The 17,317-nt window shown below is 55.6% G+C and overlaps 1 protein-coding gene across 3 annotated transcripts in view; it reads right to left on the bottom strand.

The window, feature by feature from the left end:
* Positions 1–1,970: 1,970 nt before the first annotated feature.
* The window catches only part of MED27 (mediator complex subunit 27), a 216,108-nt gene continuing 200,761 nt past the window's right edge, over positions 1,971–17,317 (bottom strand). For 2 of the 3 annotated variants that reach the window (XM_004007131.5, XM_027966245.3), the window contains 2 exons: positions 4,466–4,543; positions 1,971–2,518 (listed from right to left, as the gene is read on the bottom strand). In XM_004007131.5, the coding sequence (XP_004007180.2) occupies positions 2,384–2,518; positions 4,466–4,543 (213 nt within the window). In that variant the 3' untranslated portion in view covers positions 1,971–2,383. Of the gene's footprint in view, positions 2,519–4,465; positions 4,544–9,121; positions 15,063–17,317 lie in introns of those variants that run through there. The other variant, XM_042248035.2, reaches the window with a different exon arrangement.

Raw genomic sequence — 17,317 nt, 5'->3', positions numbered from 1 at the left:
TTAAGCTGTGTCCAACTCTTTGTGACCCCACGGACTTTAGCCTCACCAGGCTCCTCTGTCTGTGGGATTTCCCAGGCAAGAATACTGGAGTTGGTTGCCATATCTTTCTCCAGGGGCTCTTCCTGACCCAGCGATCAGACCCTCAGCTCCCGCACTGGCAGGTGAGTTCTCTACCACTGAGCCACCACGGAAGCCCCAGTGTGGTGTGCTGTTACCATAATCCCATCGGCTGTCAGAGGGCTGGTTCACATGCGAGGCCCCTGACGTGGGCTATCAGCCAGCTGGCCGGCAAGATGCGCTAGTCATCAGCATGTGCTCCAACCAGTCACAGCTGGTCATCTTGTCGTCACTTCACACGGGCTCTGCACACCTGTACGTCCTGCATGGGGTCTTTTATTTGCCATTTAAATGTCTTTAAAAAGACATGCAGCTGTGCAACAAAATGTTATTATACACCCAGTGGCCTCCATTCTGGATTTCCTTGCAACAAACAAGTGTCTTACAAGACCAAAGAAAGGAGGATACCAGCAAGTCATTGGAGATGTGTTCCTAGGAGCCCTGGGAAGGGATCGCCTGTCACATGTTAGACAGTGAGACTCAAGGCAGGAGAAACCACCAACCCCCTTGGAAGAGATGAAAGCAATTTCAGAGCCATGAAAGGCTGGTGTGACTGATTCATGTGTCACACAGGATTATCATTAAAGCCCGCATCATGGTTTAATTGGCAGCATGTTTTTCTTTCTTAGGGGGATCATGAAATAATGGTGCATCTTACGAGTGATGGCATCTTAAATGTGATAAATCCTGGTATTTAATCTAAAATCACCCGCTGTGTACAAACATTCCTGTACTACATCCTGCCGCCGCTCACCCTCCTGACCCAAACTGGGCCCCGAGAGCACTGCCATCTCCTGGAATCGGTGGTTCTCAGATTGGGGCCCACATCCGGACTTGCTAATAGCCAGGGTGCTGGGCCCCACCCCCAGTCTCTAATTCAGCCAGTCTGGGGTGGGGCCTGAGGATTTGTGTGCGTTTTTTTAAAAATATCTGGCTGCACTGGGTCTCAGCTGTGGCCTGTGAACACTTAGTTGCGGCTTGTGGAACCTAGTTCTCTGATCAGGGATCGAACCCGGGTCCTCTGCACTGGGAGAGCAGACTCTGGGCCATTCGACCACCAGGGAAGTTCTGAGGATTTGTTCTAACAAGCTTCCAGGACGCCATGACTACGGGGCCACTCTCGGGGTGGGCTGTCCTACTGCTTCCCCCGTCACTAAATCCCCTTTATTCTCTGGCTTTCTTCAGCTTGGCTGGGGTAGGTGGGGAAGGTCTGGGTGGTACCAGAACCCAGGTTCTGGGACCCGTCAGAAAGCAGCGTCTCTCTGGCCCTGTTCACTGCAAAGAGAACTTGACCTGTCTCTAAGCTGGGCCTGCTGGGAAATGCTCTGGGGATTCACTCATCCTTTTCAAGACCTTCAGCAGGTCAACGCTTCTTCATAGACGCAGGTCATGGCTTTAAACGAGGTTGAGGCCCCTCGTTTAAATGGGGCTGGAATCTGTAGATGGGGCTGGAATCTGCTCGTGGTTAAGATTCAGGACAAAAGGGGACCAACAGGCCAGGCACACTGTCCCGCCCTCTCACACACGGTCTGCTGGCAACGCGGGCAGATTCCTTTCCCTTTGTTATACACTTGTTACTGGTTTAGTAAAACGAAACATCTGTGTACTTCTCTCCTCAAAAAGAACAATCCAGTTTTCAAGCCACTGAAACGTCTTTGAAATGGAATATTTGCCAACACTGCCCTCTCTCCCGAAAGCAAGAAGCAGGGAGATGTGTCCTCAAAAAGAATTATTTCAAATGCAGACATTACTACGTTTTACTTTTTTTTTTTTTCCCTTCAAAAGGCCCAGATCTGCTCACATGTTCACAGAACTTAACACAAAAGGTGCTTTAAGAAACAGGACACAAAGCCTTATCCCGGGTAGAAAAGGTTTACTGCTTATAAAAATAAGTTACGGAACAGAACAAAACACTCGGCATGACAAGGGCTCACTCCAAATGTAAAATGACTTAGAACACAGATCCAGGAGGGCTGATGGACCAGCATGGTGAACACACAAGGGAAAGCAAGCTGCCTAACTGCCTCGTCCTGGGTCCCGAGGTGCTCTCTGCGCCCTCACACGCCAGCTCAACGGTGTGACGGTCCCGCCAACAGAGGGGACTCTGCTATTCACCAAGCCTGGCCTGAGCGCACGACGGAAGCGAGCAGGTGGCGGGACTGCTCTTCCGGCCGTGAAGACATAGCTGAGCCATCGCTGTGACTGAGGGCTTGCCTGGGAAGGATCTGCGCGGGGGTCTGGGGGCCGGCGCGGGGCTGGGGCGGGGTCACTGTCGGCAGGTGTCGTGGAAGGCCTCGAGGGTGCGGAAATCCCTCCAAGTGGGGGGCAGGCCGTCCTGCAGAAACTTCCCACAGCGCTGGCACGGGGCCTGGAACAGCTTTATGTAACTTCTCAGCCAGGTCTAAAGAGAGAAGCAGGGAGAGAAGTGAAAGACGCGGAGCCGGGTGCTTCCAATGTCGCCCTTCCTGCCCAGCCTAACGATCTCTAGGATGGAGGACCTGGGCTGGCTGTGACCCCGGGAGGTGCCCCACGATTTTACAGAAAGCTCCTTGGAGCATCCACTAGGTCACAGTGCTGCTGAGTCTCAGTTCCGGCACCCTGGGCCCCTCCTGACTAGGGGAGATTTAAAAGAGAAGTCCCTACTCTGGGAGGCAGGCAGGGCTCCCGGAAGGGGCAGATGTGAACCTCGGCCCAGCCTCCTGGCTCAGGGGCCACGCGTAACTACCTTCCATCCGAGTCCCGGGTCTTCTGACACCGGCATTGAGCCTCTCTGTGTTCGCCATCCAGAGGTGGCCCCGGAGACATGCAGATAGAGGGCGAGCGGAGAATTCCCCACTAAGGTCTAATGCCTTTTTTCTAATCTGATTTCACAGGTCACCACTCACTGTCACAACGTGGCCCGACACACCTGGGAGGAGGGCGGGGATAAGCCGGTGCCACCGAGTAACGCGATAAGCGGCAAGTGCACACTCGCGGGTTCAGGGGGCAGAGTTCCTTCGGGCGTCATACGTAAGGATGAGACTCGTAACTCAATTCCCCAACTCAAGGAGACGCATGGCCGCGCCAGCCCAAAGTCGCGGCGACGGGCCAGCAAGGGGGGCACACGCCGCCGTGATCACTTTTGTCAGTCGGAGGAGATGGCTCTTGGGAGACCTTGGCCAAGCTGATGGACACAAATCCTGCTGTCTTCATCACAGCGGCCCTCCTGATGGCTGACCGTGGCCCACCCATCCTGCCCCCTCCAAAGGCTCGGGGCCTGAGGTTCTGGCAACAAATGTGAGGAGGTCAGTGGTCATTTAGTTAAACTATTTACCCTTTCTAAAGGGAAACCAGGCATTTTAACACCTTAGGTTAAAAAGCAAGTCTTTCCATCCACCAAGAAGCGAGACTGCTGACTGAAAGTGTTCTCCACACGAGAGAACCGCTGTGTGATGGCTCCACAAAACCCGGGTCTACGTGTTCAGCCTCCCCAGCGTGGGAGCCAATCAATGAGCTGGGTTGTATTTTCTAAGACATGAACTACAGGCTCCTAGAAGCTTAACTGTGGCGACGAATGTAACGAGGTGGATCACAGGAGCGCAACTCCACGTGGCTGTCAGCACGGATGGGGACTTGCTGATAGGTCCTTACTCTAAGGGGCAGCCCCCAAGCAGGAGTGAAGCAGGGAGTGTCAGCCCCAGTGAGAGAGGAGCCAACAGAGGCGTGACGCCGTGGTGCTAAAACAGCTGGCCGCCTCTGCCAGGATGTGGGCCAGCTGTGGGCCAGGCTGAGGCCGACTGGCGGGCACGTGATAACCTGATGAACTGCCTTGGGGCAGGGAGGGATGGGGGGCAGAGGGGAGTCCCAACGTGGAGGACAGATCTCCACGATGTAAGCGTTCTGGTTCCATGTCAAGTCACCAATGGTTAAACAACCGGCTTGAGAAATCCTCAACGTTAACGAGAGCTGGCGGGAACTGGCCCACACAGGGCATGGCTGTTTCTGGTCCCCCCGCCATCCTGGGCTCCGACCTGAGAGTCTAAGGAGTGTGTGTCTTGGAAGAACGATGCCACTGTAGCACCGAACTCAGGGCCCGGCACAGGCCAGGAGCTCGATAAACACCTACTGACCAAATCAGCCCTGGAAGCTGTGTCGGAAGGACACTTCTGAAACCACGTGTTTGGCAATGATAGGAAAATCAGTTAACGGAGCGGAATGTGGTTTACCTTACATCCCTGCCCAGCTGAAAGGAAGTGTCACTTCCACACTGGGCCGTCTCCCTGGCGAGGCCTGAGAGCTACCTTCTGAGCTGCCTGTTTTCACTTGAGGGGCCAAGGCTTCATGAGGCTTGACCTTTAGAGCCACTTACCATGAAGGAGCGGACCACGACGTCCGGCATCTGGGGCAGCTGGTAGTGGAGCAGGGCGGTGGTGGCATGGTCGGTCACCTGGGAACCAAGGATAAGGACTAGGTCAGCTACTCGGAACCAGCAGAGAAAACAAGAAGGTGCTCCTTTTATCTGATGGCTCATGGAGGAAAAGATACCTAATAAAGCCTGAAGGTGGAAAGCTAGTTAGCAAGGTTGGGGGCAGGGAAGGGGAGAGGAGGAGTGTTGAGAGCAGAAAAGACATAAACATTCATGCCTGGGGCCAAGTAAAGTGTGGAACCTTCCAGCAACTCCAGGTAGGCTGCAGCACCTCAGAGAGGTGTGGCCAGAGGCTGGTGGAGTGGTCAAACAGTGGCGGGTCCAGGGGCTTTACCAGCCCTTCCACTGCATGAATGGAGAAAGCAATGGCACCCCACTCTAGTACTCTTGCCTGGAAACTCCCATGGACGGAGGAGCCTGATAGGCTGCAGTCCATGGGGTCGCTAAGGGTCAGACATGACTGAGCAACTTCACTTTCACTTTTCACTTTCATGCATTGGAGAAGGAAATGGCAACCCACTCGTGTTCTTGCCTGGGGAATCCCAGACACGAGGAAGCCTGGTGGGCTACCGTCTATGGGGTTGCACAGTCGGACACGACTGAAGCGATTTAGCAGCAGCAGCAGCAGCCACTGCATGAAACACTGCCTGGACGCAGAGGCTCGTTTCCAGCTGTCCATGTTCAGCTTCAGTCTTTACCCGGGAATGATTTTCCTGCCAGTGTGACTGGTCTGTCTCTCTGCTTCCTTCAGTTCCCATTCTGTCTCCTTCTGTTCGTTTCTGAGGATCCTTCCCGGGCCTCAGAGATACGACCGTTCTCCAGAGCTCTGCCGCTCCCAGTGTGGCCTGCAGTCTGGCCAGCTCCCTGAAAGCTGTGGCCCAGTAGCCATACCCGCTGTTCTCATGACTCCGCCAGCAGGGCCAAGGGCATTACGGCTCTAAGTTCACGCAGGGGCATCTGGGGACCAGATGGAACGTGTGCTGCGTTTCCGCCCCAGCTCTGTCTGCTGACCTTGATCCATCGAATCTCTCTGGGTCTCAGTGTCCCTCCTAAAAAGCAAAGCGCTGGCCGAAGATCTCCTGTAGTTCTGAAATGTGATGACACCCTAGATTGCTAATGCCTGCCACCCATCAGCAGATGAATAGATTGTTCCTAATTTGATAGCTGTGTTCAAACTCATGGTTTATTTGATTGTCTTCATTAGGGAATCTTGCCATTACAAATGACATGGTCAAAAGAGAAAACGAAACAAACACGCCAAACAAAACAATCAACTTTGTGAACATGAGTAAGCGTGGTCTGCCTGTGTCCACTCGTCCGTCCTCCCACTGAGAAATGGAGTATTTCCTGCCGGACCAGGCTGAGCGCGTATTTCTTCAGTCGGCACCATTCCCACCAGGACACCATGGTGCGCTGACAGACCTCAGCAGCAGTTAAGCAAACTAATTGGCTGGAAACCAGCAGGGCTGGTCAGGTCTGGGTTCAGCGAGAGGCATTATGAACAATCCAGAAGTTAGTCCGCCTGTGTGTCTATACTCAAGGCCAGAGAGGCCACACCCTGAAGAGCAAGGAGGCAGGCTCCTCAGCTCACAGAACCTCTAGAAGCCGTGGTTTCCCCCCAGGTGAAATGGTCAGGCTTGTGAAGTGCTCATCCTCCAGCTGTGCCTTGGGCCCGCCTGCCCCCTCTCTTCCGCTCTGCCTGGCCCTGGGACTGCCCCTTTCCCACTGGACTTTCAGGGCCTGCCTGGTGGCTAGTGAACTCCATGAGATGACCAGCTCTGTGCAGGCGAGGCTTACGCCCAGCCGGCCCATGCTGTGTCCCCGGTGCCTAGACTATCACCTGGCATCTGGTAGGCGCTCAGCACGTATTTGCTGAATAGAGAAATAAACTATAAAATGGCCACTCACCAAAAGCCACGAACCAGAAACACCTGTGCCGGCTTTCCTGCAAACACAGCCATGGTCCATATATCCAATCGCGCCGAGAAATTCTTACCCAAGTGACTTTCAAGATAAATGGTACTTATTGCTTCAAGTGCAAAGACTGTTTTTATTTTAAGCATTTTTGACAGACAGCTTTCTAAAATGAGCAAGGCTTTAAAAAAAAAAAAAACAACATACAGTAGAATGGTAACTTGGCAAAATGGCGGGTGGTGATTGGCAGGGTGAAATGAACGGCTACAAAACGCAGCGAGGCCAACTGGGCCCCGAGGAGGCCTGAGCTTAGAGCTCGGTTCTTGCCCACCCAGGTGGCTGCTAAAAACAAAGTCCCACCCAAGCGCTGTTTATAGGTTCATAAGACAGGCCTTACGATCACATCTGCCATCACAAAAGACACCGAGTTTCCGGAGAATTCTTTCCCCTATCCCTACCATTTATTTTACATGCCTCTCAGGAAGCCTCTCTACGTTGCCTCCCGTCTAAGACACCCGGGCCAGTTCTCTGGTTTGCTGACATGAGTGCACACAAGCGCTCGGAGCAGAGAAGCAGGCTGGTGCTGGACGCCCACTTAGGCATCACCCAGGAACATGTTGGAAACATGAAAGCCCCAGTGCAGACCTAGAATCGAATCTCTGGGGTGGGGGCCCTGAAATCAAGCCGGCCTTTCCAGCTCTTCTTCGGGATCCCGAAATACAGGAGGAGGCAAATGCGAATTGGCACACAGACCCCCTGGGGATCTTGCTGTTCAGTTCAGTTCAGTCACTCAGTCTGACTCTGCAACCCCACGGACTGCAGCACACCAGGCCTCCCTGTCCATCACCAAATCCCACAGCTTACTCAAACTCATGTCCAATGAGTTGGTGATGCCATCCAACCATCTCATCCTCTGTCGTCCTCTTCTCCTCCCACCTTCAATCTTTCCCAGCATCAGGGTCTTTTCAAATGAGTCAGCTCTTGTCATCAGGTGGCCCAAGTATTGGAGTTTCAGCTTCAGCATCAGTCCTTCCAAAGAATATTCAGGACGGATTTCCTTTAGGATGGACTGGTTGGATCTCCTTGCAGTCCAAGGGGCTCTCAAGAGTGTTCTCCAACACCACAGTTCAAAAGCATCAATGCTTCGGTGCTCAGCTTTCTTTATAGTCCAACTCTCATAGCCGTGAATGACTACTGGCCAATTATCATAGGCAGGTATGGGGTGGGGCCAAGACTGGGCATTTCCAGTAGCCCCCCAGGCCTGCCCCTGCTGCTGCTGAGGAGCCAGGCTGCTCAGCAGGCACAGTATTCTGGGCAGTAGAGGAAAAAGGCATTTCCTTCTGGGGCACGAGGGAAACAAAGAACCACAAACTCGAAGGATCACTTGTCTTTTTCATGACTCGAAAACCAAGCATACTACCCATATTTCATGATGTTGCAGTGGAAAGAGGGAGGGGGGGGAATGGTGGTGGGCTGGCAGGTTTTCCTTATTTCTGAAAGGCACTCTTTCAGCACCGTGGGCTGATTTCGTGCATCGAGGACAGCCACACTGATGAAGGCGTGTGAGGCATGCGCCGCTCACTCTTCCTCACGCACACCGAGGCGGGTGGTCTCCCAGGCTCACTGTGTGTGTGTTTTAGTCGCTCAGTCGTGTCCAGCTCTGTGACCCCATGGACTGTAGCCGCCAGGCTCCCCTGTCCGTGGGATTCTCCAGGCAAGAACACTGGAGTGGGTGGCCATGCCCTTCCCTAGGGGATCTTCCCGACCCAGGGACAGAACCTGGGTCTCCTGCTGTGAGGCATTCTCTACTTCTGCTGTGCTGGGTCTTAGTTGCAGCATATGGGATCTAGTTCCCTGACCGGGGATGAAACCTGGGCCCCCCTGCATTGGAAACGCAGAGTCAAAGCCACTGAACCACCAGGCAAAGTCCCCCAGGTCCATGTTATAGATGAAGAAATGGAAACTTATAGGCCACACAGCTGGGGAGGGGCAAGGGGTGTGTGGGCCCGGACCCCATGAGGCCCAAGCCTACACTGCCTCCCCCGTGAGACGCCCTGGCCAGCTCTGCGTCTGTGGACAGAGGCTCCCGTCCTGAACCCCAGCGTCATCTGCCCTCTACCTCCAGGCCCAGCAAAGGGTACAGAAAGCCAGAGTCCCGCTGCCAGCTGCCGGGCAGGTCTGGAAATGTGGCTGCCGGTAACAGGCTTCTCCAGAGCAGGGCAAAGCGCACTAACCAGAAAACACCCTCTTCCAGAAACGGCGGGGGTCACACACCAAAGCTCCGTTTTGGCACCTGGCCCCCAGGCAGGGCACCGATTCAGTTTTCCCATTACTGGGTCGGCAACCTGGCCAAATTCAGCCTCTTTTTCAAAAGGCCCAGTATATTCTCTTCATTGCCAAATGGTGGCAGCTTTTTCTAGCGCTGACATGATCGTTGAATTTCTTCAACTCCCCATCTCCAATTACAGAAATATTTCAGTAGAGGGGAACAAAGCTAACTGGCTCGCTGCCACCATCCCTGCCACCTCCCAAATTTCCTCCCCTGGTTTTCACAACCCTGGGGCTGAACTCCAACGCGGCGGGTACGACATGGTCGTCAGACACTGGAGAAATTCACCTGCAATGATCTTCCTTTTTGTCAAAACATTCCACCTTCAGTACTTGTTTTGTTTTACACTTTTTAACAACAAATTTTTTTTTTTTTTTTTTTTTTGCTCAGCATCCAAGATGTGGGGGAAAAAACAAGCCCCGGGCAACAACAACAAAGATGGCTATTAACTAATTTAAACTGACTCTGGGCCAGCCCGACTGAGGCTCGGTCCCATTGTGATGTCGAGCTAATGAGATTCCGCTGGGAGATGAAAGCCACCCCGGCTGGCAGGGGAGGCCACAGAAGGGCACTAATGCTCCCTCGGGAGAGAGGCCATTCATCCCACCAGTGAGTGCAGGTTTGAAGACAGCGCAGAAGAGATCAAAGTGGATGGCGAACCCAAGGAGAGGGAGGGAGGAGAAGACAGGAAAGCAACAATAAGCCAAGGAGATGGGGGAAGCGGGAAAGAGGACTGGGGGGGGGCAGGGGTGACTGTACGGGCGCGAAGAGGACGCCACAGAAAGACAGAGGGCCTCAGTCAGGAGTGTGCAGGCGCCGGGGACTCCGCCAAGAGACGTCCCCTCTATCCTCAAGGCCAAGAGAAACCGCAGATGCTCCGGCTCAGTTTGGGGTGTGCACCCCACCCCGAGCCCCGGCTCCGGCTCGGGCTGGACTGCAGGTGATTACTCACTTAGAGGAGGGTGATGTCTCTATTGTTGCCAACACACCCACTCTGCTCTGTGAAACGGACTCCCCGTTTTCTCCTCCACCCATCAAGCTTACAAACCACCCTCCTTTCCCAGGCTCAGAGAGGCAGAAGAGGTCTTCCTGCACCCAAACTGACAGGGAACTCAGCTCAGAAGGCGAGAGAGGAGTCTTTCAAGAGACCTTGGAACAGCTGCCAGTCAACACGCTGGAGGAGACGCCAGTCACAACAAGCCTCTCGAAACTCCCCGGCCATATTGTGTGCAAAGAGCTGACATCAATAGGGTCCTGGGGAGGTCACGAGCTGTTTCAGCTGAACCCTACATGGAACCACCTGCAGCCAGGGCAGGGCTCTGCGGTGACTACTGAGCACCAGCTCTGAGCTAGGGCTGTTGTACACACACGCCCGGTGAGGAGTCCAGGCTGCGGGGCCAGACGGCACCCACCTGGATTGTGCCTGTCACTTACGAGCCAGGTGGCTGTGGACAAGGATTAAATGTGTCAATACAGGGACTGTGCGTGAAAAGGGCCTGACCGACAGCCAACACCCACCCAGTAGGAGTCACCCTCCCCTTCCCCACAACCCTGGGAGGAGGCTACGAACGGGCGATGATTTTCACTCCAAGTGAGGCAGCCAAGCCACAGGGAGGTGACGTGCCCAAGCCAAGCAGCTCCTGAGCAGCAGGCAGGGCGCCGGGCTTCTGGAGGGGGGTAGAGCCTGTGAGGGAGGGGGACACAGACAGAGGCCGCGGAGGCCATCTCCTCCCCACTGGGAATGGAGCCCAGGACTCTCAGATGGAGGCGGGACTCAGTCCCAGCCTGTTCATGCCACCTCAGCTCCCCACTGGCACAGCTGCCCTCCACCTCCCCCACCGGAAGCTTCTGCCCGTCCTGCTCAACCACCCACCCAGAGCTAGCACCCACCGGGAACAAGGCCCACCCAGGGCCCTCCAGAGCTCAAGAGGGAATGAGTCTCCCGGCCTTGCAGAATGAAGGGGGAAACAGGGCAGATGAAGCCGGCAGTGTCTAGTCAGGTGAGCACTGTGTGCGTCAAGGAAAACTCAAAGCACAGTCTTGGGCGGGGGGAGGTGCTGTTGCAGGGATGGCTTTGGCACTCAGAGCCCACTCTTCCCCCGACTTGTGCCCTCCTTCAGCTGGGGGGTGGGGAGGGGTGGAGAGCGGGCTCACGTCCTGCTAGACCACTTTCTGCTGAAGGCCAGCCCCTCAGGGCCTGGGTTTGATGGTGGCCAGGTAGGCTCTGTTCTTTGTCCGTGAAAGGGGAAGTGAAAGTCACTCAGTCGTGTCTGACTCTTTGCGACCCTGTGAAGTATATGGTCCATGGAATTCTCCAGGCCAGAAAACGAGTGGGCAGCCTTTCCCTTCTCCAGGGGGATCTTCCCAACCCAGGGACTGAACCCAGGCCTCCCGCATCGCAGGCAGATTCTTTGGCAGCTGAGCCACCAGGGGAAAACAAAGGACAGAGCGGGGTTACACAGACAGGGCCAGTGAGATGTGGGGAGGGCTCCAGGCCCTCCTAACAGAGTGCCATCCCCCAGCAGTTTCCTCCTTTAAAAAGAAGCTGCTGCATTTCGTGGTGGCCCGGGAATTATCCTCAGGGATTCCTGAGTCCACCAAGGTTGCAGGATCATCCTGACTCTGTGCGGGCTTCCAGGCCAGAGGGGCAGCTGGCGCTACAGCGGAGGTAAGGCGTTCAGACTCTGGGGGCGGGCTGCCGGGCATCACTCCCCACCCCTGGGCAGCGGCCCGCAGCGCTGCAGAGCCCTCCCTCAGGCAGCGGACCGATGGCACCGAGAGCGCAGCATCTGCCCGCACGTAGCCCCGACGCCCAAGGCCGCCCCTGCTGAGCAAGGGGAGCTGCGGCCTCTGCCTCTTAAAAGTCGGGCCCGCAAGATTAATAATCAGGAGAAGTTAAGTGCCCGAGTGTTCAGAAGTTGCTTATTTAAAAGACAGTCTGGTAGAGATCCAGCCCTGGCTCTCCTCCAGCAACGCCGGCTCGCACCCGCTGTGAAGGGGAGCATCTCGATGCCGGCATGACCGCGAACAAACGGCAGCGAGGGGGTGCGGGGAAGATGACCTGGAGCTGTCGGGAGCCTGGGGCTCCGGCCTGGGCTCCTCTCTAATTATCTGGGTGACCTTGGCCACATCACTCCCCCACTGGCCTTCAGTAAAGGAGGCTGGGATCGCTGGGTGCCCCGAGGTCTGGCTTTCAGGGGGCGCTGCTGCAGGGCCTGACTGCACGCCCTCAGGGCACACTTGTGTCATGCCCCACCCTTGGGCCAACCGGAGAGACATGAAAGCCCTTTGTTCTTTTAGAAAAGACAAGCTGGTCCCAGCAGGCGGCAGGGGCACCGCGTTCCTGCCTGCCTCCACCTGCTGTCCTGATGGGACGTCACCCTCATGGGGTCCTCAAATTCTGGGCCGGTTACCAACAGCTCAGAGCAAGGGAGACCAGCAGCACAGCGCTCTTCTTGGGAACCTCTTCCCGTCTCCATGGGTTTCAAAGAGACTGGAGCACAGACCAACAGGCAGCAAAGCCAAACATTTGTTACTTCGTTGTACACATGCTGCTTCTGCAACTCAGAGCAGTAAAAAGGAACTTTCATCTGCGGGATACACCAGGCTAAGAGTCTGGGTCTCTGCGCCGGGTAGACACAGACCTGCCCTTAATGAGAAGGACACTGGGAATCTCGTGGAATGAGAAAATTCTCTGTGGGTCTGGGAGTCAAAGACATGAACCTAGTGTGTTAAATGTTTAAAGAGACAGCAATGCTGCCCCAAGGATGAGCACTGGTTTTATGAAGATATTGAAAACAGTCCCAGAAGTACTCATTCCATCAAAAGAGGAACCATCACTATTTCAAAACTGAGAGCTATAAAGCCAGTCCTGAAAGGGCTGGGGGCAATGCTGAGCAGTGCAGAGACTGGCTTCCAACGCTGAGATGAAGTCTGGGAGGCTGGAAGCACGGGGTTTCATTTTCATCACTCAGCTTGAGTCTCTAATCCGTACCCCGGATTTGTGTGCCACGGGTTCACACGCCCAGAGGCCAGAGGAGGAGGCATCGAGGTCCAAGGGGACTAGAGATTTACTTAGACAAGATCAATACTCCCTTCAGCACTGATGAAGGAGCCATCTGCATGAGGGCTTATAACTAACTGTCTGCTGGCAATGCTGCTCGGGGCCGACAGGGACAGGGCTGGCTGGGCGGGAACTGGGGAGCAAAGGCAGACACTGCTCCATCCTGTGCAAAAACCCTACTCGTGGCTTTGAGATCAAGTTCTGTCTGAGAAGGATGAGGTCTTGTTTGTAAAGTATAGAACGTGGCCTGAGGCACGTAGACTGGGGCCTCCATAAAGAAGTTTCTGTCTGGTTGTGAGGGGTTTCCAATCTGACCCTTTTGGAAGTCCCAGCCAAGATGCCACCGATGCCCCAAAGCAAAGCCCCTCAATGCCCGGGACTCTTGAGCACAGACTGGCTGCAGACCCTCCGGAGGCAGACATGTCTCCCCCAGGATGCTTGGCAGCTGCCTGCAGGAGCTTCTCAACACGGGAGCACACGTATGTGGTCCTCGATGACCAGAGTCCCAGTCCTGTCTCCCCTCAGCCCCCCATCACACCCCAGTGAACACCGCTGCCTTAGTAACCCCTCCTCCCAGACCAGCTTCCCTGACTCTGCTCTCCAGGCTTGAGCCTGGAATGCCCGGGCCCTGGCTAACTTCTTCTCTCCCCTGGAGACTTAGGCCAGGGGACTCCCCTCCCACCTTGGGCTCTCCTGCACCCCCAGCAGCACCCTGTGGACATTCCAGTTCTGTGCTTGCCCAACTGTGACCAGAAGTCCCTGCCTCACCCCAGGCGATGCTCTGCACTGGATCCACATGCCTGGTAGGACCCCAAGAGAAGGAGAGATGGAGTAGGCAAGATGCTATTTTTGGCCGATGGGGTTAGGGGAGAAGAGTAAAAGGGGGGTGTTCAGGGGTGGAAAAAGCTGAGGTCATGGGGTACCTTGGGGAGGAACACCTGGGTGAACAGAGAAACCCTATGGCGGCCTTGAGGGAACGCTCCAGAGTCCTGACCAGCTTTGTGCAGCTTCCTTGGGTGGCTCAGGGATCAAGACTCTGCCTGCAATGCAGGAAAATGTGGGTTTGATCCCTGGGCTGGCAAGACTCCCTGCAGAAGGCAATGGAGCCCCACCCCAGCATTTTCCTCTGGGAAATTCCATGGACAGAGGAGCCTGTACAGCCCACATGGCTGCACAGAGTCAGACAAGACAGCAACTAAAGCCACCACCACAAAGGCCTTGTGCGGGGCCAAGAGGAGGCGCTCACAACAGGTCCTTCACATTTCCCAGGATTAAGGAATTAAGACTTCATTTATGAACGAAAGAGCTCAGAGCTTTCCAGATGGTAAAATGCCAGGTTCTGCTGCTGGCTGCCAGCAGAGCCTAAGCCCGAGGACACCTGAGTTGCTCTGTGCCCACTTGGTGTGATGTTATTTTCTGCGGGAACAGCCTGGCGGTTAGAGAGACACATCCAAAGACATCTGGGCTCCCAAGAAATACAGACAATACCACCTACTTGCCCCTCGAAACTGAGGCAACCGCAGGAGAGAGAGCAGACGCTGCAGGGCCTGAGAGGCGGCTCTGTTGCCGCGGTGCTGGGAGCCCCTCGGGAACCCTGCTGGGTGGGGAGCACTCCCATCTCAGTGGATGGCCAGAGGGGCCACCAGCCCTCTCAGGACCCCAGGGCACTGTTTCAGGTCCTGGGACCGGGATTCTACATCAGCGTGTCAGGGGTGCCCAGAGGGTACTGCTGGGGCTGGGGAGGGGTCTGTAATCTGGGGTGCCGATTTCGTGAGGCAGGTACCCTTATGCCCTTTGTTTCACCGATGAGGGGGCTGAGGCAAGGGAGGCCACACGGGGAGTAGTGGCCAGCCCGGCCAGACTGCCTCTCTCTGGACTGGTCACGGTGGGAAACGTGACCGGTGAGGCTGAGCCTCACGGCGGCGCGGTGGGGGGCGGACAGGCACGCTGCCGGGAAGGCGCTGGGGGTGTGGGAAGGGGCCTGGGCAAGGGCAGGAGGCCGGGCTTCCCAGAAGCAGCTGCTAGGCTCTGACCCAGGGCACACGCGTCTCGGGCAAGCCCTCAGGAAGAAGGAAGCTACGAGACGAGAGTAAGTCCTCTGCGACTCCTCTAATGGTGGAGACCGCAAACCACTTCCAGCCAGCGGGCGGGCTTTCCTGCTTCACAGTAACTGCAAGCCTGGGTCCACGGGAGGCTCTTAGTCACGACCACCCTCCACAGAGGTGCAGGGAGAACTGTAGAGGTAGAAAGGTGGGAAAATAAGCGATCAACCCTATCCTGCTTTGAAGCTTGTGAATATTCAGGAGACAATGTGGTGATCAAGGCTCAGGGTGAGCAGAATGCCCCTCCTCCCATCCCCGCCGGTTCTCAGCTCCCAGGGCCCTGGGCTGACACTTAATGACATCCCTTCCTCCCTTCTTTCTGCTGACCCAGCGAGGTCAATGTAGTCCGCCTCTCTGCTCAGGAAAGGGCTGCCCTCTGGGATGACCCTGGAATTGTCTGTCACCTCTCCTGTCCTGAAGCTTGTCGACAGCCCAAGGCTTGGCTTCTGCAGCGCCCCCCTTCCATTGCTCATGGAGACCACCAGAAGCGATCTATTTTCCTTCATGAAGCTGCCCCTCAGCCCTTCGCTAGTCAAAGGTGCTCCCTTGGCTTTTCCAATTGGGGCTACGAAGACACACGCGGGAGGCAGGACAGAAGGCATGGAAACAGGATGCCGCTGCCACCGTATCGGCTCCACTGCGCGTGCTCTCCTTTCGGAAAAGGTTAGACAGCGTTTAAGAGTAAAGGGGACAAAACAGAGGCCCTTCCGATAATGTGAGACCCCTCTCTGGATTGGGGGGGTGTCCCCTCTAGGTGCAGGGCCTCTGCTGAGGGCCTCACCTGAGCGGGACACCCGACAAGAGCAAGCACAGAGGCCTGGCAGGAGGTCCACAGCCCTTCCAGGGCCTTCTCTGTGCTGTCTGAAGAGGGGCTTCTGAAAGAAAGTGGAAATGAGCTGGTGGGAAGGTGTTTAGATATTCTAAGGCATGAGACTGGAAAGAGCTGAACGAGTCTTTACTGAGTCCCTCTGGGGACGTTCGGTTTTGCAGCAGGTACAGACGTGCACAGCCCTAGGCGAGAGGCGAGTCCTGTCCTCTGGGAACACCCCATGCTGGGACAGCCCTCCTTCCTGGGCTTGGAACTCGTGACAAGTCAGGTTTGCCACAGACCATTTGGGGAGGCTGGAGGAGGAAATGGCAACCCACTCCAGTATTCTTGCCTGGGAAATCCCATGGATGGAGGAGCCTGGAGGGTTACAGTCCATGGGGTGGCAAAACAGCTGGACGTGATTTAGCCAACAAACAACAGTCTGGATAGGCCTTTGATTTATGCGAGGGGCTCAGTGTCTCAGAAGTTTCAGAGAACTGACTTTTCTGGGACATAATCTCATCTGTTGACAAGCTCGGTAGCCACTTGATAAAGCTTCCCCTTGATGAAGCCTCCCCCACAGAGGCCAGTGTTGGGATTGAAGCCTGAATGAGGGAGTCAACAAACGAATGAGTGAGTGGACCCAGGCACGGAGGAGCAGTGGCGGCCAGCCCGCCTGTACACGGCCAAGCTCAGCACGGACTGAGAAGGTTCCTCTTTCCTCTGCTGCCCCTAGAATATGGAGCGGGGTGGTCCCGGACACCTGGGGCTGTGACTTTTGTGCTCTGCCCCTGAGCGAAAGAGCTGGGACGCAGGTGCCGGACCCTCCGACGCCACCTCTCTGCCCCCGCTGGCCTACCTGGGACTGCGAGCCCTCCCTCTCTCTCTGTCCTCCTTGCCAGGATTTAACTCGGTAAGTAGCTGCAGAGTTGCTCCCGCTCTTCCCGTTACTGGATGAAAATGCCCACTGTTTTGAAGAGAGGAGGTTAAAGATCAAAACAGTGAGTGCCCCTGCAGAGTTTAAATGTCAGAAAAATCCGAACACGCCTGAAACCTTTCCCGGCTCTTTGTGATTCTGCCCTTTCAGACGGTCCCCCCTATTTCCAAGTTCCATTCTCTGAATCTGCTCTGCTGGAGACTTGCTGGCTATAAAAAGCTCCTTCGCCCCAGGACTGAGCGCACAGCGCCTCTGGGGCACCATGGTAAATGACGGGGGCCTGTTGGCAGCCGTGGACCCACTGCCAGCTGTCCCCAGCCCTCCACCGCGCCCCACCACCGGGGAAGGGGGCTAATGAGGACGAGGCAAAGGGCTCGCCGACAGGCCCTGTAGCAGACAAAAGGCAGGTCACACTAGCTTCCGGGGGCCGGATTTGCCGTGGTACCTTGCGTGCTCGTCTTTAACCTGGGGAGCCAGGATCAGACCGAGGAGAATTTGACAGGTATGAGTTTCCAGAAATAAAAAGGTGAGTGTGAGCTTGGCATGGCTCTGTGAGTCAATGCCCGCTCCCACTTCCAGCTTTGTCACTCTGCGGGGAAAGACCTGGGAGGGCTTCCCACCTTCCTGTCGGGCCTCCTTCTG

Source organism: Ovis aries, chromosome 3 (assembly GCF_016772045.2).
Source record: "Ovis aries strain OAR_USU_Benz2616 breed Rambouillet chromosome 3, ARS-UI_Ramb_v3.0, whole genome shotgun sequence".
Taxonomy (NCBI): domain Eukaryota; kingdom Metazoa; phylum Chordata; class Mammalia; order Artiodactyla; family Bovidae; genus Ovis; species Ovis aries.
This window is presented reverse-complemented; position numbering and strand designations above follow the sequence as displayed.